This window comes from Homalodisca vitripennis, chromosome 4, assembly GCF_021130785.1.
Source record: "Homalodisca vitripennis isolate AUS2020 chromosome 4, UT_GWSS_2.1, whole genome shotgun sequence".
Classification (NCBI taxonomy): Eukaryota; Metazoa; Arthropoda; class Insecta; order Hemiptera; family Cicadellidae; genus Homalodisca; species Homalodisca vitripennis.
This window is the reverse complement of record NC_060210.1, coordinates 171,164,342-171,181,641: the sequence shown is the minus strand read 5'-3', so window position 1 is coordinate 171,181,641 and position 17,300 is coordinate 171,164,342. Positions and strand designations below refer to the sequence as shown.

Sequence of the window (17,300 nt, the reverse complement as noted above, 5' to 3'; positions counted from 1 at the left end):
ACGTTTTGGTGACGTGCCGTGGCCGCCGAGGTCACCAGATTTGTCGCCCTGTGACTATTTCTTATGGGGGTATTTGAAAGCTCGTGTCTATGTTCACAAACCACGAACATTATTGCAGCTAAAAGATGCAATCACCGAAGAGGTGAATTTGATTGGACAAGACATGTTGATGAGAGTGCGTAATGATTTTCTCCAGAGGTTGGAAACCTGTATCCAGGTTAACGGCCATCACATGCATGATATCATCTTTAAGAAATAAACCCAAACTAGATAAAAGGTTCCATAAAACATATGTTTTTTGAAATGGTATGTTTTCACCAATATATATTCCACAATTAAATAATTTTACTATATAAAATAAGGTTGTACTATTCATTTAAAATACGTCCGGTTCCCGGCAGTCACCCTGTATATATATATATATATATATATATAAATAACACCACACACACACACATATATATATATATATATATATATATATTTAACTGGGCAGTATTGTCACTTAAAACATATATATATATATATATATATATATATATATTATATATATATACATGACATCAATGATTAGTGTCCTTGCACATAAAAGAGTATTATTTTACAATTACATTGCTGATGCTAGATATGCATTGTGTTTTTCACGAAATCAAGTTTAAGTTGTATAAAATATAAATATATTTACCCGAATGAATAGTGATAGGGTCTGTTCACGCAGCAGGATTATGTGTACCACAATGGGATGTTGGCAATCAATGTGTTAAGAAAAGCAAATAAGGATATACTCTTTGTTCATATATTACTCATATTATAAAAGAAATTAGTACTAATTAATGAAATATTGCATACATTTTCTGCCTTTACATGAGAGAAATTTATAAGTATTTCACTGTTTCATACTATCAGAAAGTCCAATTGGGACATTTTGATACTCGTGGTTTCAAATCCTTTTATACAAAATCAAAGTTAACCCTATGCACTCAAAAGCAGTGTTTATAATTTGTCCTTGGAGTTCATATGGCCAGCTCTATTAGCCGCCGCCATTTTGTCAGGAGCGCAGATTAATTTTTGCCGTAACGTTATCTCAGCTTGTATGTCCAGCTGTACTAGCCAAGATATATATAATAAGTCCATAGCTCGCAAGGCGAGCACCACTGGCCACTAAACATAGCAGTTATTTTCTAATATTTTCTCTGTTTTATAAAGAATAGTGAGTGCTGAAACCTTTCAAGCAGCTTTATTTTAAAGTAAATTAAAGCAGTAAATTTTTAATTAACCAATAATTTTTCTCTAAACATTGAAAAAGACTGTGCAAATAAGACAAATGATGCGTAGTGGGCCTATACACTAAAGTGATAGAAACCTAGAAAATTTTACTACAAGATGTGTGCTAACCATTCTTGACTACTCATAGGTATGTATTTTTGTAAGATTTACTCCGTAAAAAAAATGTAAAGACTGAGAAAAATGTAAAATAGTTCATGTCTGAGTATAACATAACTGTAAAAGTCTACTTTGTAACATTTTATTACATATCTTTGTTAACAATATACGTATAAGAGTTATATGTTTATCTTTGTACTAGAAACATTCTCTAAAAATAAATTTCAAATTATTTTTAATTTCTTCTTTAAACATTTTAAATTACTATGCAAATAACGTAGAGGAAATTGAAAAATAATTCCAATCTTAAGTGGCATACATCAAATATGGCTGTTGAGCTGTGAATGAAAGTAATGCGGCTATGTGCTGGCCATATGAGTTGTGAGGGCAAATTACAGCAAAATAACGCAAGCTGTCTGCTACCTTGGTGTGGCCAGTGTTGCTGGCCTTTCAAGTGCAAACGGTTAAATATAATTTTCTAAATATAAAGTTTTGATTTTTTCTTTTCAAATCACTCAGGGTTTGTGTGTCAAGCATTTCTTAGATGTTATTATTACTTAACCAAAAAATAGCTTTATTGTTAAATATAAAAATAACAGTTCCAGGTATTACTAAAAGGTTTCCACCTGCATGACAAATTTTGTATAGACAGCACATACATGAGTAATTTTCTTATAAATCATTTTTTACTTACATAATCTCATAATGAATCCTATTAATCCTTAACTTAAAACAAAAATTTTGTTCCTCATACCATAACAATAATTTTTTGTAACATATTTTGTTTTAAAACAGGTATTTGGTTATGTTTATCACATGTTAGTCTGGCTATTTAAATACATAAGTGACAGAAACAGTCAAATACAAAATAATGTATTTATAGAAAGTAAGGTCTCTTTGCTGTACTGGTAGCACACTCACCTGGCAAGTGAGAGATCGGAGTTAAGTCCCAGCAGAGCAAGTACGTTTTGTAATTCAATTTTTATTGAAATTATATATAATAAATAATCCTATATTATACAGATATGAGTAAATATGTATTTAATTTTTCTGAACAGCGTATTTTATACAAAAATTAAAACAACATTAGAACTGATCAATTGATTTAACACACTAATCAAGAGGAATAAAGATTATTCAGATTACTCCACATGTAGAATCAAGAGCAGGTGTAGAATTTTGTTTTGGAAGAGTCTTAATGAAGAAGGATTACTAGGAGTTCTAGTTACCAGGAGTGAGTACAGAATAATCCCAGAAAAGGGAGAGTCCAGGGATCCTCTGAGAAAAATTTCAAAAAATTAAAAGCAAAATTGTGAAATCCGTAGCTTTAGAAATAGAACTTTTACTTATAAAATCTGGCATTTAAATAGTTTTTGCCTTACTTTTATCCTAATTTATTAAAAAACATAAAATATAAAACAAAGCATGTTAATGACACTACAAGTGAGACTTGTGTTATTTATTAAAATTAAATGCATAAAAAGCCAGAACAATTGAAGTAGAGTGTATAGAGAGCAATGAATTTTACATTTCAGCTGGTTATCAGTTTTACTCACCAAATTTTATATTACTTCAATATATTGACAGTAGCATTTTGTTCTGAAAACAACCAATATAACTTGTCATGCGTCTTTCTATTACACAACATCCACCAGGGTTGAATCATTTTGTACAGAACTTTAAAGAATTTTTGTCTTAGTTTATTAATTTGTACATAAGGAAAGTACTCACATGTTCACTTTCTTATCGCTCAAATGTTGGTTGAATAAATAGGTATAAGTATAGTTCACCCACATTATTATTGCTATGTCTGGTTTGGGATGTCCCTGTGAACTGCCAACTTGTCATTATGAATATTCTCTTGAACGTATTTGAATTTTATATATATATATATATATATATATATATATATATATATATATATATATATATATATATATAATTTAAACAATGATTAAAATCAATTCACATAACATGAACACTATCAAATTTGAAACTGTAAATGCTTTGAACATCAAGCGTTGCAAATTATTAATCTGTGGGGATTATCTAATGTGAAAGGCTAAGTGGTATTGCTTTTGAACACGTAGAAAGTTTTACAATAAGATTCATATTGTAGTTATTTTTCTACAGCACAATTTGTGTGACTTTTATTTTTTGGATTACTTTAAAAGTTCCTAAAGGTTAAAATTTAAAAATTAGTGCACTAGTTCAAGACAATTTAAACATTGTAATGTAACGACTATTTCAACAGCAAACGAATTATATTATTCAAGAATTTGCTTCCTGTGATTTTTTAGTGGTCCTTCAGTAGATTTTCAAATGTTAATTTCCTAATTAGTTATACTCATGTAATTTAGAATCTTTATGATATGAACACTGTTATGGTTTCTGAATATTTAACCATACTCCCTTTCATAAATTATAAAATATGTATCAATATAATCTGAAAATTTTAATTAAATGTGATTGGTACATGAAAAACTCTTAATTTGATGAATATTGCTATGTTGTTACCTAAGAGGTTAGTATTTTATATTTTTATTCCAAGAATCCAGATCAGAATTCCGGTTTAGTTTTGATATTTTCTTTACACTACAGTAGGTGATAATCATGTGAGCTTTATCTAATGTATTGTAATGAATACTTCAGTGTACAAAACTAACCAGCCCTTAGACATTCTAGCTGTAATAAATACCCATGTACCAATAGCATAAAATTAATAATTTGGTTATTTCTATTTCTGGTTATTATTCTCCAGAGTAAACTTAAATAAAGCAGTAACATTATTTTATTACAAATGTTCATACCTGTAACATACTACTGTAGAACTCTATCACAAATACTGGTAAACATGAGAGCACAGAGTTGTACATTTATTTGATCGTGTAATATACCACATATCATGTGTAGAGGAAAGTGGTCTGGTGTATTCTCTAATTAGTAATGTTATAGTAATTTTACTCCAGTATAGATCTTGAATGCCATATTTAAATTACTTTCAGGAGTAGGATGGGTCATATGAAGAATTAGAGAGGGGACTCACAAGCATGGGCTTTACTTTATACTTAAGTTTGATCACAGATTACCTTGTATTTAACTTACATTCAGTATCATAATAAATACTGTTTCAGTAATATCTGAATCACTCATTGTTAAAGAATGATTATAAGTACAAAATAAATTGGTTTGTTTATAGAAGAATATGTCAGTACTAACTATAATTATTGTTGTATTTTCATCACTGGTTCTTCTGAAATGGGATGCCACTAGAGAGGGGAGGGGGGAAATAAGCTTAAGCCTCATACTGCCAATACATGAAAAAGCATCCTTAGTAGCTTAAATCTACAAAATATGATTAAAGTATTATTATATTTTACTTGTTAAGATGTGTTCAGTATGGTGACACAAAATTCCTCTTGGAGGAATATATCTTTATCTTGTTTTACATTTGAACATAAAATAAACCAAAACATGTTATTAAGCAAATGTTTATTTCTATTCCACATAATCACACATATTATTATTATACACTATCATGCTTGGATGCTGTATATGCTATTAAGAGAGTGATACAAGAGTTTTGGAACTCATATTCTATTCTTTTTTCAATTTTTGTCTCAATCTTTATAGCTTATTTTTTCATAAAGTATCTAGTCCAATGCAATGTATTTACATTGATGTCAACTGGAAAATGTGTTTTAAATATACACTGATCCAGGAGGACCTAAATTATAATGTAATTATTGTAATTTTAAAATTTATTGTGATATATTGGACAATGTGTTGTGTTGATTTGTTAAGATGTATAAATGTTTATTTGTTAGGTTAGGATTTTATACAATCATGCTTTGCTGTAAGTTAATTGCTCTATAACTTCACCCATTTTGTAGTCTAGTAGTAACTGTTTGTATACAATTGTAATTATTTAAGTTTTAAGGACTATGTGATTAAATAGTATGTAATTCTGACTGATTTGAGTAAATATTATATTTATATAAATTATTATTTTTGCTTAATCTGAAAAGTGATGATTATTTAATTTTTAAGTTTTAGGTAGAAGACGAAATAAACCCAACATTTTGTGTGCACAAAACTATATTTTTCTTATGTGTAAAATGTCCAACTGGCGTTTAGGAAACACACATTAGTTGAACAATTGTATTCCATTTTGTAGATTTATACATTTTTGAAAGGTGCTCTATTAACGTGATTTTTATGGCCAATGTTACAAAAATTTTTCATTAAAATTATATATTTCAACTTTGTTTCTTATTTAACCCTTACAAATTATAAGATTAAAACATTTCGCAAGCTTTTATTTATTATAAATCACACATACAATATTGTGTTATACGTACTCAGGGGATTAATCCTTCCAAAATTGAACTACATTGAAAAGTTTCAATACCAGGATATTTTTATTTTTTGTTGTCAATAATTCGGAAATTTGGAGTATATTAGAAAAAATACATGCGAATGTTGAGTTTAGCTCCAGTTCACTTTCCTTTTAGTGCAGCATCTGGAATCTGATGCTGTCACAAACTTAACTCCTGAAATCTGGAGTCATGTTCATCTGAAGAGATCCAAAAAAAGATACAATCTCTATGTACAGTGGAGCAACTGAGTTTTATATACAATGTAGCTATGGGGGGAAGGGTTGATTCAATTTAAATGTTGAGTTTTGCTCCAGATTCAAGGAGTCAAGTCTGTGACAGCGTCATATTCTGTACACTGCACTAAGAAGAAGGTGAACTGGAGCTAAAGTCAAGATGTGATGTGTAAACTATATAGTTTGTAAGTAATAACTCCTTGACTGCAATGCCTGTGACACATGTGATCCTAATTTGCATTAACTCATTGCGGATCACTGACGAGCTGTGCTCGTCACGCAGCGGCCGGGCCTAACGAGCTCAGGTCGCAAAAGCGGTTTGCTTTTAAGTTTCCCTCCATTTGGTTCCCCTCTATTTAGTTCTATTAATGTCCGATAGATTGGGCAATCGTCTTCACTTGTCAACTAAGAGTGTTTAACAACAGTCTATGTTCAGAGTTTTCAAAAGTTTTATAAATATCCTACAGATCGCAGTTGTATGTCGAAGTTGAAAAATCATTCATATGAGTTTACTCTCTGCTGTTTAGTGCTTTTCTCAGCTGTTATTATAATAGTAACTAGTATAGCATTTTATGGTATAATTTGCGAGTCATAATATGAGCTGATTGAAATGGAAAATTTACGATCGTCTGAACTTGATCGATATTTATTAGAGATATTTATTACAGTAGTTCATAGACAATATATTGTATTTAATTATTTTGTTTTTAAGAATATAGATAGAGATATTTTTATAAACCGGAATCCAGTTCAACGTAGATATGAAGTGAGTATACAATAGCGAGCGATACAATGTGGCGCATCATTGCTGTTCGTTCTGCAACTGAATTAATTCGTGCCCGCGCGCCGAAACAATACAATCCGCAATGGGTTAAACTGACACACCCATGTTATTATGTTCTAAAAAGCTACTTCGCTACACAATGCCTGGCAGCCATAGGCATATCTAGGATGATCTAAAGGGGGGTAGTAGAAATTTTCCGTACCTCCTAGGCAAGCTAGGTACGGGAGCCAACCCCCGCCCAGAGTATGTTAAATGCTAATAATATTTAAAATTTGTCAGTTTTACAGCCATTTGAGATCATTATTATTATTATTATTTTAAGCTCTATAAAAACAGCTATAACATAAGTGAAAATATACTCTTTGGGAGACTACCCGATAACACAATAGAACTTTATGAAAATGAGGCTGTATTAATGAGAATAACAAAAGCTCAGAAAAATGGTTATATCTCAAGAACTAAGACACATCCTCCACCTTTTACCTAGAATTTATACGTTCTAATATATGGTTTTAAGATACTCGAAATGCTTAATATTTCGTTACTTTTCAGTAACATTATCAAAAGCATGTATAAAATAAAATATAAACAAATATAAGATTGAAGGTTATAAAAACATTGCAAACAACAAAAACATATGGTATCGAAACAAGTAAATTATACATGTAACCTTTCCTAAACACAGAGATAGATAAAATTTTTGAATAATAAATTTAAATTAACTGTGTCTCAAATTTAATCCAACTGGTGATTTTGTTTGAAGAGCCATTATGTTTGCTTGATATATATATATATATATATATATATATATATATATATATATATATATAATTTGAAAATATGGGCTTGTATTTGCATTACTTAAATAATATGTGTTTGGTATTTAAATGAATTTAAATTTCAAACCATGTCATCCCTAATAAAAAATATTGGGATATAAATTGACATGTATTTTTATAGGTGATAATTTACTGTGTATACAACTACACAAATTTTCAGAAATGAAATTTTTAATTGTGTGATTTTTAGTGCGGCTGAGTGGTTTAGTCAACTACGTGTATTGTGTATAGACACAGCAAACGCTCGGCGATGAAGAAATATAGACATACAAAATATGAACTTTAAGTTGAATATAATTTACAAAGCATGATATTCAGTTACTTTGGTTGTGTAATTTTGGGTTTTCGTGTATAAAGTGTGACAGAAACACACTATAGCGATCGGTTGGTATCGATCGTTATAATTAATGAACGTACACAAATATAAATCCATGAAAGATGAATCTGTTTTGTTTCTTGGCGATTTGAATGTCATCAATGTCATCATATTAGTGATAACAAGGACTCTATTGTCTTATTAGACATTCTTTTGGTTTACAGTTTTAGACAAACTATTAAAGGCATCAACCTGAGATCTGACAGAGTATAGACAGTATTTTTGTTTATCTTTCACGTAACAAGTTTGGTTTTAATTTAAGAGTTTTGTAGAAGCAAGTACGTTGAATCTGAAAAATAAAAGTGATAATTTTTAGTATAGAAAGTATCTAAAAACATTGCAACATGAAAATTGGAATAAATTATTCAATGAAAAAAGTATTGAAAAACAAATTAACAACTTTAATAGCCAAAGTTTACTTCAACGAGGTAGGTCATACCCTCTTGCAGTTTCACGTCATCATCAAAGTGCTGCGTCGCAAGCTAGGTCTTTGTTTGAAGGTTATTTTTGCTAGAATCATTGCTAGGTCTACATTGCTAGAAACAGGTGGTAGTCGCTGGGTGCAAGGTCCGGACTATAAGGCGGATGTGGAAACACCTTCCAGGACTTCTCGAGTCCGATTTTTCTATATGTTGATTTTCAGTATCCATATTGCATGGTAACACAACTTCTGTGAGACAAACCCCTTGAAATTTGATGAAAACTAAGTGAGGTCTGTTATTGTGAATCTGCAGTCTTCTTTAATCGTCTCATCAACTTAAAGAGACAATTTCATTGGTCACAATGCTTGCCCATCCACTCCGTTCGTCATTATGCACATTTTGGCCATTTTTAAACCTAATGCATCACTGAAGCACTCCACCTTCTGTAATACATTGTTCCCATAAACTTCACACAAACCCTTAGCCAACAAAAACCGTATTACTGACCGCACTTCAGAACTTGCCAGATTTTCAATTGCGTTACACATTTAAAACTGCTATTGTAAAACACCAAGGAGCGACAGTAACCTCACTAGCGTGGCTGAACAGAGAAATGCCCTAACATCAAAATGACCGTGATAGTACCAGCCCAAGCGGTTACAAAACAAAACGTAATTTACTTTCTGAATAGCCCTTGTATTTCATTGAGCAAATTATTATATCCATATTATAGATATGAGGGGATAGGCCTCAAATTACTTGCTTTTGAGGAACTTTTATCTTTCAATTTAGGATAAACTTTAGTTTACATTAGTTACACTTTAATGGTGAAGCTAAGTATCCATTTCTTGGTGATTTATTGATTACATCTAGTAGTGGTAGCACCTATTCATAGCACCACAGAACTTGTAGACTTTTTAAGATAAATTTATTGATTCCGAAAGATGTTTTTACTTTTAATATGCTGATAATTTCCACCCGTTCCTCTCTTTGCATTTTTATAATGTACCAGCTGTTGTATTGTTAATAGTCCAGTTAGTATTTGTGGTTATTTCTTAAAGTTTCTGGTTCATGAACTATTCCATACATCTGAAGACTTACTTTTTTTCATTTTCAGACCATGCTGTGTTGATTGTATTTCGTACCACTTTTTATTTATTTAGTGTATTATTGATGTAGTCAGATTTGTATTTCTTCCATGTGAATTTCAGAGTGCTATATATAAGATTAGGACATAGCCATTACTGCAGTGTTGCTCTCAATGGACAGTGAACGAAAATTTGTGAGTAATTAGTTATACACAATAAGCACATCTGACTGGTACCGCAATAACAACAATCTTTTATACTATTTCTATACTACTTTTAGTCATAAAAGTATCTGTTAATGTTTTCTGTAATCAAGTACAACTTTAGTATCCATTAACGTTATGCTTAACCTGAAAAGAGAACAGATACCAGTTTTTATTAAATGATATTCCCCACATGGGCTAGTAACAAATTAAATAAGAAGCCCCCTCAATCTTGCCTACTGCTTAATTTAATTGTGAAAATCATTTTAAATACCTTAAATATAAAAAAGTAACGTACAATCTCTCTTCCAAACACAGGACTTTGAGAAACCTTACCCGATTCACATCCCTAAAAAGTAGTACAGTACTGATATTATGAAAAGTACAGAATGCACCCAAATATTTTACTAGGGTCATATTTGGATCCAATCTATATTACCAACCTATCTTGGAAGAAGGCTTGGTAATATAAATACTAGGTTTCGATTTTCCTAGTTTTAATCAGTGAAGCTGATATGAACTTTGGTCAATCATAAGTATTCTTAAGCTTAAGTATTCTAAGTGCTAATGCACTAAAACTATGGCTACAGATAAATATCTTTTAATATCTCGTATGTGATATACACAAGGTAGGAATACACTACACTGTGATTCCGTAGCAAGCTTTGCTGAGGTTGCATGCAAAATTTTAAGTCTAGCTTATTTCATTCTCAAGATGTCCTTTGGTCAGACAGACAGACAATCATACACAAAATAAATTTTTACATCCCCATAGTAGATAAAAGAGAAATTGTACCTGCCTACTGAATGATAGGCTTCAACGATGCTCAGCCCAAATCCCATGAACAAATAAGCAACATCACAGAATTCATTACTGTCTGTGTTGAAATGAAGTTTAATGTAAAATAAAATGAAAATTTTTAGATAAAATCTTTCTGCACATAGTTGGGCTTTATTTGTTACTATGTAAAAACTTGATCTGTGATTTTCTTGTTGCCATAATGCCTACCCATAAGATCAATGTAAAAATGTTTGCTAACCCTTAGCCAAATTTCAAGGAGTGACATGAACTATCATCAAATTTGATATTGCCTATATAGAAATAAAGCTTCAAACAAAATTTCAAATCTATAGGTCAGTTCCTTTTTAAGATACCATGTGGAGAGATGGACAACCAACATTTTGGCAGCAGCTAGAGTGGTAGGCTTCGCTAACGCTCAGCCAATGAGACCATTAGTTTAAAACATTGTCCATTCTTTATTATTTTGTTATTGCAAATTAAAATAAAAGAAAGTTTCATAAAGTTAAGACCAAATGAAACCTAAAGTAAGAAATACCCTCCAATATCTCTCTGTAATTCCAGGAAACTAGCAACACGAGGGGTTCAACAATAAATCAAACAATAACAAAGTCCGACTAGCAATTTATTTTATAAACTCTTAAACAAATTTATAAAATACTACATCTACAAATTTACATATCTATTGCAATTTACATAACATGCCTAAGAAATTGGAGTTTTGAGTCAAGAAATCACAATATTAAAATGTTTCTTTACCCATTAATCAAAATGTATCAAAACCTTTTTAAATGCTGTATATTTGAGTCTTATAATACGATAAATTACTAAACCTTAGTAAACAGTATGATTAATAAATAAGTTTTTAGCTGCCGCTAAATATTACTAATAAATTACTGCATGATATGCAATTTACTTATTAAGTATGTCAATTCTCAAGTTAAACAATGAATAGAAAACAAATAATATTTTAGCATAAACATTGTCTGCAGAAACAATAGACTTAAAAATAAAAACTACATCACTGTGCAATTTCTTGGCAATTTTGCGTATGTCCCTAGACAATTTGTTAAACTTAGCTTTTTTCATAGTGCATCACAAAAAGAACAAAGCTGATTTGGAATAACATATTCATGAGACAAAACAAGGGCTAAAAGTTGTTCTGTACCAAAATGCAGTCAGTCCACTAATTGATGTCAACTGGGCCGTTACATCGCTGACACTCCGTGAAACAACTCGCAGGCACTTTGTTGGTTTGTGATATAAGGTTGTATGTGTCGATTACAAACTGAATGTTGTAATTCCATGTATGGACAGAGCCAAGAAACACACAAAATATCATACAACAACTTTTTTTCTCGTCTATATTTATCTTCTACTCTATATTTACCCCCTCTACAAAGGTTTATTGAAATATTGATCATCTTTGTCAGGCAAAGTGGTGATGTCTAACACAAGGTCACTTGATTTTGGTGAGTGAATAGGCCGACCAGCATAATGGGAGTGAAGTCCTTATCAAATTATAAGAAATTAATTAAATGAGATTATCTCTTTAGGATAACAGAAAATAGTTCAAAGCAAAACTCTGATGATCAGTTTGCCACAAAGTGAGATTCTTGCCAGAAATGTGCTGTGCTAGTTACACAATTTTGTGATTAAGGTATAAAAAACTAAATAAACTGCATGGACACATAATATTATAACTTTTTAATCTTCTACTGGTTTACGTTATGACCACAGAGTATAAACATGATGGGCAGATTGTTTGTAATGAACACTCCTACATTTATTATTATTATGATTAAATAGTTCATTAATATTTTTACAATACTCTGGTCTGAATTTCTTTATAAATTGCTCAACTGAATTTTGAACATGTTAATTTTTTATAGTAATCTACCAGTATATAATGTTATCAAGTCTGTTTGTGATTATTATAATATTGGCATTTATGTTTAAACCATTTATCTGCCACTTAAGATAAATGTGCCCATTTTTTCTGATTTTATTGTTTTCAAAGACATAATACGCAAAATTAATAATTGTAATATTTCAAATGCTCCCATAGTTATTAAAAATATTACACTTTGCCCATTTACCGGAATAATCACTGACAAAATGCCTATTCACTTTTCCATGTATCAGAGATTGTAATATATTGAGTAACGGGAAAAGAAAACCAACGTGACCTAAATTATCCATTGTACTCACCTACTTCTACTTTAATTATCCCAATTAAAGCAGTTCTGTAAAGCATGCCTCAACAAGGAACTTTATCAATTGAACTAGGACAAAACTGCATAGATCATCTTCTCTACCGTAATGCCAGTCTAGGATGTTGACACTCTACTGTGCTAGTGCACTAAATTAAATTAACAAACATTTGGAGAATAGTAACTTGTAAAAATGTAGCTATGAGTTGATATAAAATTAGTTTCTAATATCAAATAATTGTATAAAAATGTAACCGTGTACACAACCTAATTCAAAGTACAAACAACCTTGATTTCATGCTCAACTGTCTATGTTAAGCAAGTTGTAAGACATAGAATCAGATCATGGTAGAGATACTAGCAAAACATATTGACTGTATATAAATCCATATGGTACAAATATATTAACAGACATTGTGTTAAACAGAAACATAAACTTTGATCTAACCTTTTAAAGACATATTTGGTTAGCTATGGAATCCTTATTATGTTTTAAATTAAAACTTCAAAATTAATATTAAATTTAATTTAAACAGTAGGTTTTGCTAACATGAATTTTCATTGGTGTTATTCAATTTTTAGTTTTGGAACCAATTAAAATTGATGTCTGACTTTTATACAGATTAATATAGATACACAAATAAATATGTTTAGTATAACGGTGAAAACAAGCAGCAACTAAATCAATTAATTAGACATCCCAGCCAAATGTGAGAGAGTTGTTTCAGAAGTTTATTTTTTTCAGACATTATTGCTGCCAATAAGTTGTTAAGAAGTACAACTGTATTGAAAAATAAATTAACTAGTTTAATTTCAAAAACCAGTGTTAATCAAACATACAAAATGGTTTTTTAAACTTAACATCCTTTTAAATCTTTTTCCAAGGTAATCTCACCCATCCACATCACATGTGACATAAAGTTTAGATAGAAATTACATTGTAAGATGTATATTATATACTATCAAATATTTATTAGCATTTAAATAATTCATATTGTATTGCACTTAAATAATTATAAAATTTACTTTCATCGGGTTATTCATGAAAACTGTCCTAAGTAAATTGAAATCACATTTTGTTCATTACAATTGGTGCAACTTTTCATATTTAATTACAAAAATAAGAATACATATTTTACTAAAAGAAGCAGACTTAGGCAATTAAAAATTAGTTAATTTTTTTATTATATATTATTAGAGTTAACTTGAGAATATTACATTTTGGAAGTTATTTGATATTAGTCATAAGAAAAAAAACTATTCTTAACAATAATGTATATATTATATACATCATAAATATAAAATTAAATATTTGTACATGAAGAAGAATTGTTAGAAGGAAACTCTTACTAGTTTAGGAAGAGAATTGAATAGTTAGTACAGTCTACATAATATTTACAAATAGTAGTGAACTTTGGTAACTGAGTTCATATTTTTCAACATAACTGAAAGTGTATATATGTATTTAAAAAATTAATATTAAGTTTAATGTATAAGTGACTGACATTTTAGTAAACCAAATACATATAGTTCTTGAGCTAATGTGTACTCAAGATAAAATATTGATCTTGAAAGAATTAAAAAAAGTAGTTCATAATGACAAAATCTACATTGTATATGTTACTTATTAAAACGTGGAATATCATAACACATGTATGATAATGAGAGATGAATTAATGGAATGAGAGAAAATACTGTGTCTTTCACGATCTGCCACATGTTGGGAGATTAACAGTGAAGAAAACATTAAGTTCAATCAGTGTAGCTAACACTAGAAACATCCCATACATCATGAGACATGCATATCCCACCTGAAAACAGAGAAAACATCTTACAATTTAGTTACATATATTAAGTTCAATCAGTGTAGCTAACACTAGAAACATCCCATACATCATGAGACATGCATATCCCACCTGAAAACAGAGAAAACATCTTACAATTTAGTTACATATATTAAGTTCAATCAGTGTAGCTAACACTAGAAACATCCCATACATCATGAGACATGCATATCCCACCTGAAAACAGAGAAAACATCTTACAATTTAGTTACATATATTAAGTTCAATCAGTGTAGCTAACACTAGAAACATCCCATACATCATGAGACATGCATATCCCACCTGAAAACAGAGAAAACATCTTACAATTTAGTTACATATATTAAGGAAAAAACAAAAAAATTAGCAACCATTCGAGAAACAGAAACAACTTTTGAATTTTATTAAAGCCTTATTACTGAGGCAATACAAATAACTTTTATTTTACATTTTGCCATTGTTTTAAAACACCAAAGTTGTTTCAACATATAAGAAAGTCTAGAAACATCCCATGCATCATGAGACATGCATATCCCACCTGAAAACAGAGAAAACATCTTACAATTTAGTTACATATATTAAGTTCAATCAGTGTAGCTAACACTAGAAACATCCCATACATCATGAGACATGCATATCCCACCTGAAAACAGAGAAAACATCTTACAATTTAGTTACATATATTAAGTTCAATCAGTGTAGCTAACACTAGAAACATCCCATACATCATGAGACATGCATATCCCACCTGAAAACAGAGAAAACATCTTACAATTTAGTTACATATATTAAGGAAAAAAACAAAAAAATTAGCAACCATTCAAGAAACAGAAAGAACTTTTGGATTTTATTAAAGCCTTATTACTGAGGCAATACAAATAACTTTTATTTTACATTTTGCCATTGTTTTAAAACATCAAAGTTGTTTCAAAATATAAGAAAGTCAAGAAAATCATCATCTGGGACGTAGTATAGAAATTTATACTGATATACATTATTCTTTCAGAAAGAAATGGAGAACTTTACTTTGTTAATACAAATTATTTATAAAAAAATAATATATTCCTTTTCTAATGTTTGTTTATAAATTTATATTTGTATGCTTTGGACTAATGCTTTGAAATTAGAAGCCAACTAATTTTCAGAAAATGAAAAATCTGAGATAGCTGTCACCTTGCAAATTTTACATAAATTATTAATAATGTTTGAAAAATAAAATTTAGACCTAGAGTAAAAAAATGAGGCTAAAATTTGAATAAAAAGTATTTTTCCTATTCAAATTTATTTACAGGCACTAATTATGATATTACACCATAAAGTACCGAATAAACACAATACAGTTATTTATGTTTGCTAGCCAAGTAAACAAACACACCTGCCAAAATGACCGACTTGCGATACAAAGTTGTATTTCAACAGATAATGACGTCATGGTATAGAACAAAGAAAGAAAAAAAATACCTAATGTTAGGATATCTCCTAATCAAGAATCAAGAAGTTTATTGCAACAAAACATTCACAGATTTTACAAACTTCAGATGTTGTGTGAACAGGTTGCTTGTCAATAATAAATACTAAATCTGTAATACAATTACATCAGAATAAAACTTACATTACATTAAAATATTACAAACATTAAAACATGTGATCGCAAAGACTGTCATGTAAAAACTCAGTTATGCTATAGTAAGCTTTTCTAATTAGTAGACTTTTAAACTGAGTTCTTAAAACAAGACATTTTAAGCTGTTTTAAATGAGGAGGAAGCTTATTATAAAATTTAGTTCCCATATAACTTGGTGAACTTTCAAATAATGTTAATTTGTGTACAGGAAATTGCAGTCTATCTTTAAAACGGGTGTTATACTGGTGCTCATGTTGCTTTATATTTCCTGAATTTAGACGATTATGAATAAAAAATTAAACAACTATAAATATACAATGATGGAATTGTCAATATTTCTAAATCTGTAAATATTTTTTTTACATGAGGTTCTTATATTCAAAAATAGCATGGTTCTTACGTATCTCTTTTGAATTTTGAGGACAGAGATAATGCCAGAGCAGCTGCCCCATATTTGTATTCCATACTGTGCTAGTGAATAAAAGCAAGAATAATAAACTATAAGCCTAGTCTTAATGTCTACCAACTCCCTTAATGTAAACATTTGGTAGCAAGCTGAACTCAGTTTTTTGTTGTTTAAGACATCTATGTATGGTCTCCAGGAAAAATTTTTATCAATAAGGAGCCCCAAAAATTTACTAAAATCTACAGCAGTCAGAGTTGTATTCTTGAAATTTATCTGAAAATTTGACAGGGTCTTGCTTTGCAATGTTTGGAATTTTACAATTTGAGTTTTATCACTATTTAGTACAAGCCCATTATATGTAAACCATTTTTCTAAATCTATGAGTGAATTAACAATTTCTGATTTAATATGTTGTCCTCGGTTACATTTTACTAGGGATGTAGTATCATCTGCATACAATATCAAATTATTTTTAACATTATAAGGCAGATCATTTATAAAAATAATAAATAATAAAGGACCCAAAATAGATCCTTGTGGTACACCACTACATATGTTTGCCCATGATGATGTATGTTTTATGCCATTATTGTTGAGTAATATTCTTTGCTTCCTATCAGTAAGGAATGATTGGAACCATTCCAAAGGCTTACTTAAGATTCCATAAAATTTAAGTTTACTTACAAGTAATGAGTGATTTACACAGTCAAAGGCCTTGGATAGGTCACAG

At 30.0% G+C, this 17,300-nt stretch overlaps 1 protein-coding gene across 6 annotated transcripts in view; it reads right to left on the bottom strand.

Annotated features, from left to right (window-relative positions):
* Positions 1 to 11,114: 11,114 nt before the first annotated feature.
* Positions 11,115 to 17,300, bottom strand: part of LOC124360614 (sodium/potassium/calcium exchanger 4) — a 52,742-nt gene continuing 46,556 nt past the window's right edge. For 5 of the 6 annotated variants that reach the window (XM_046814368.1, XM_046814370.1, XM_046814374.1 and 2 more), the window contains one exon: positions 11,115 to 14,530. In XM_046814368.1, the coding sequence (XP_046670324.1) occupies positions 14,423 to 14,530 (108 nt within the window). In that variant the 3' untranslated portion in view covers positions 11,115 to 14,422. Of the gene's footprint in view, positions 14,531 to 15,062; positions 15,291 to 17,300 lie in introns of those variants that run through there. The other variant, XM_046814369.1, reaches the window with a different exon arrangement.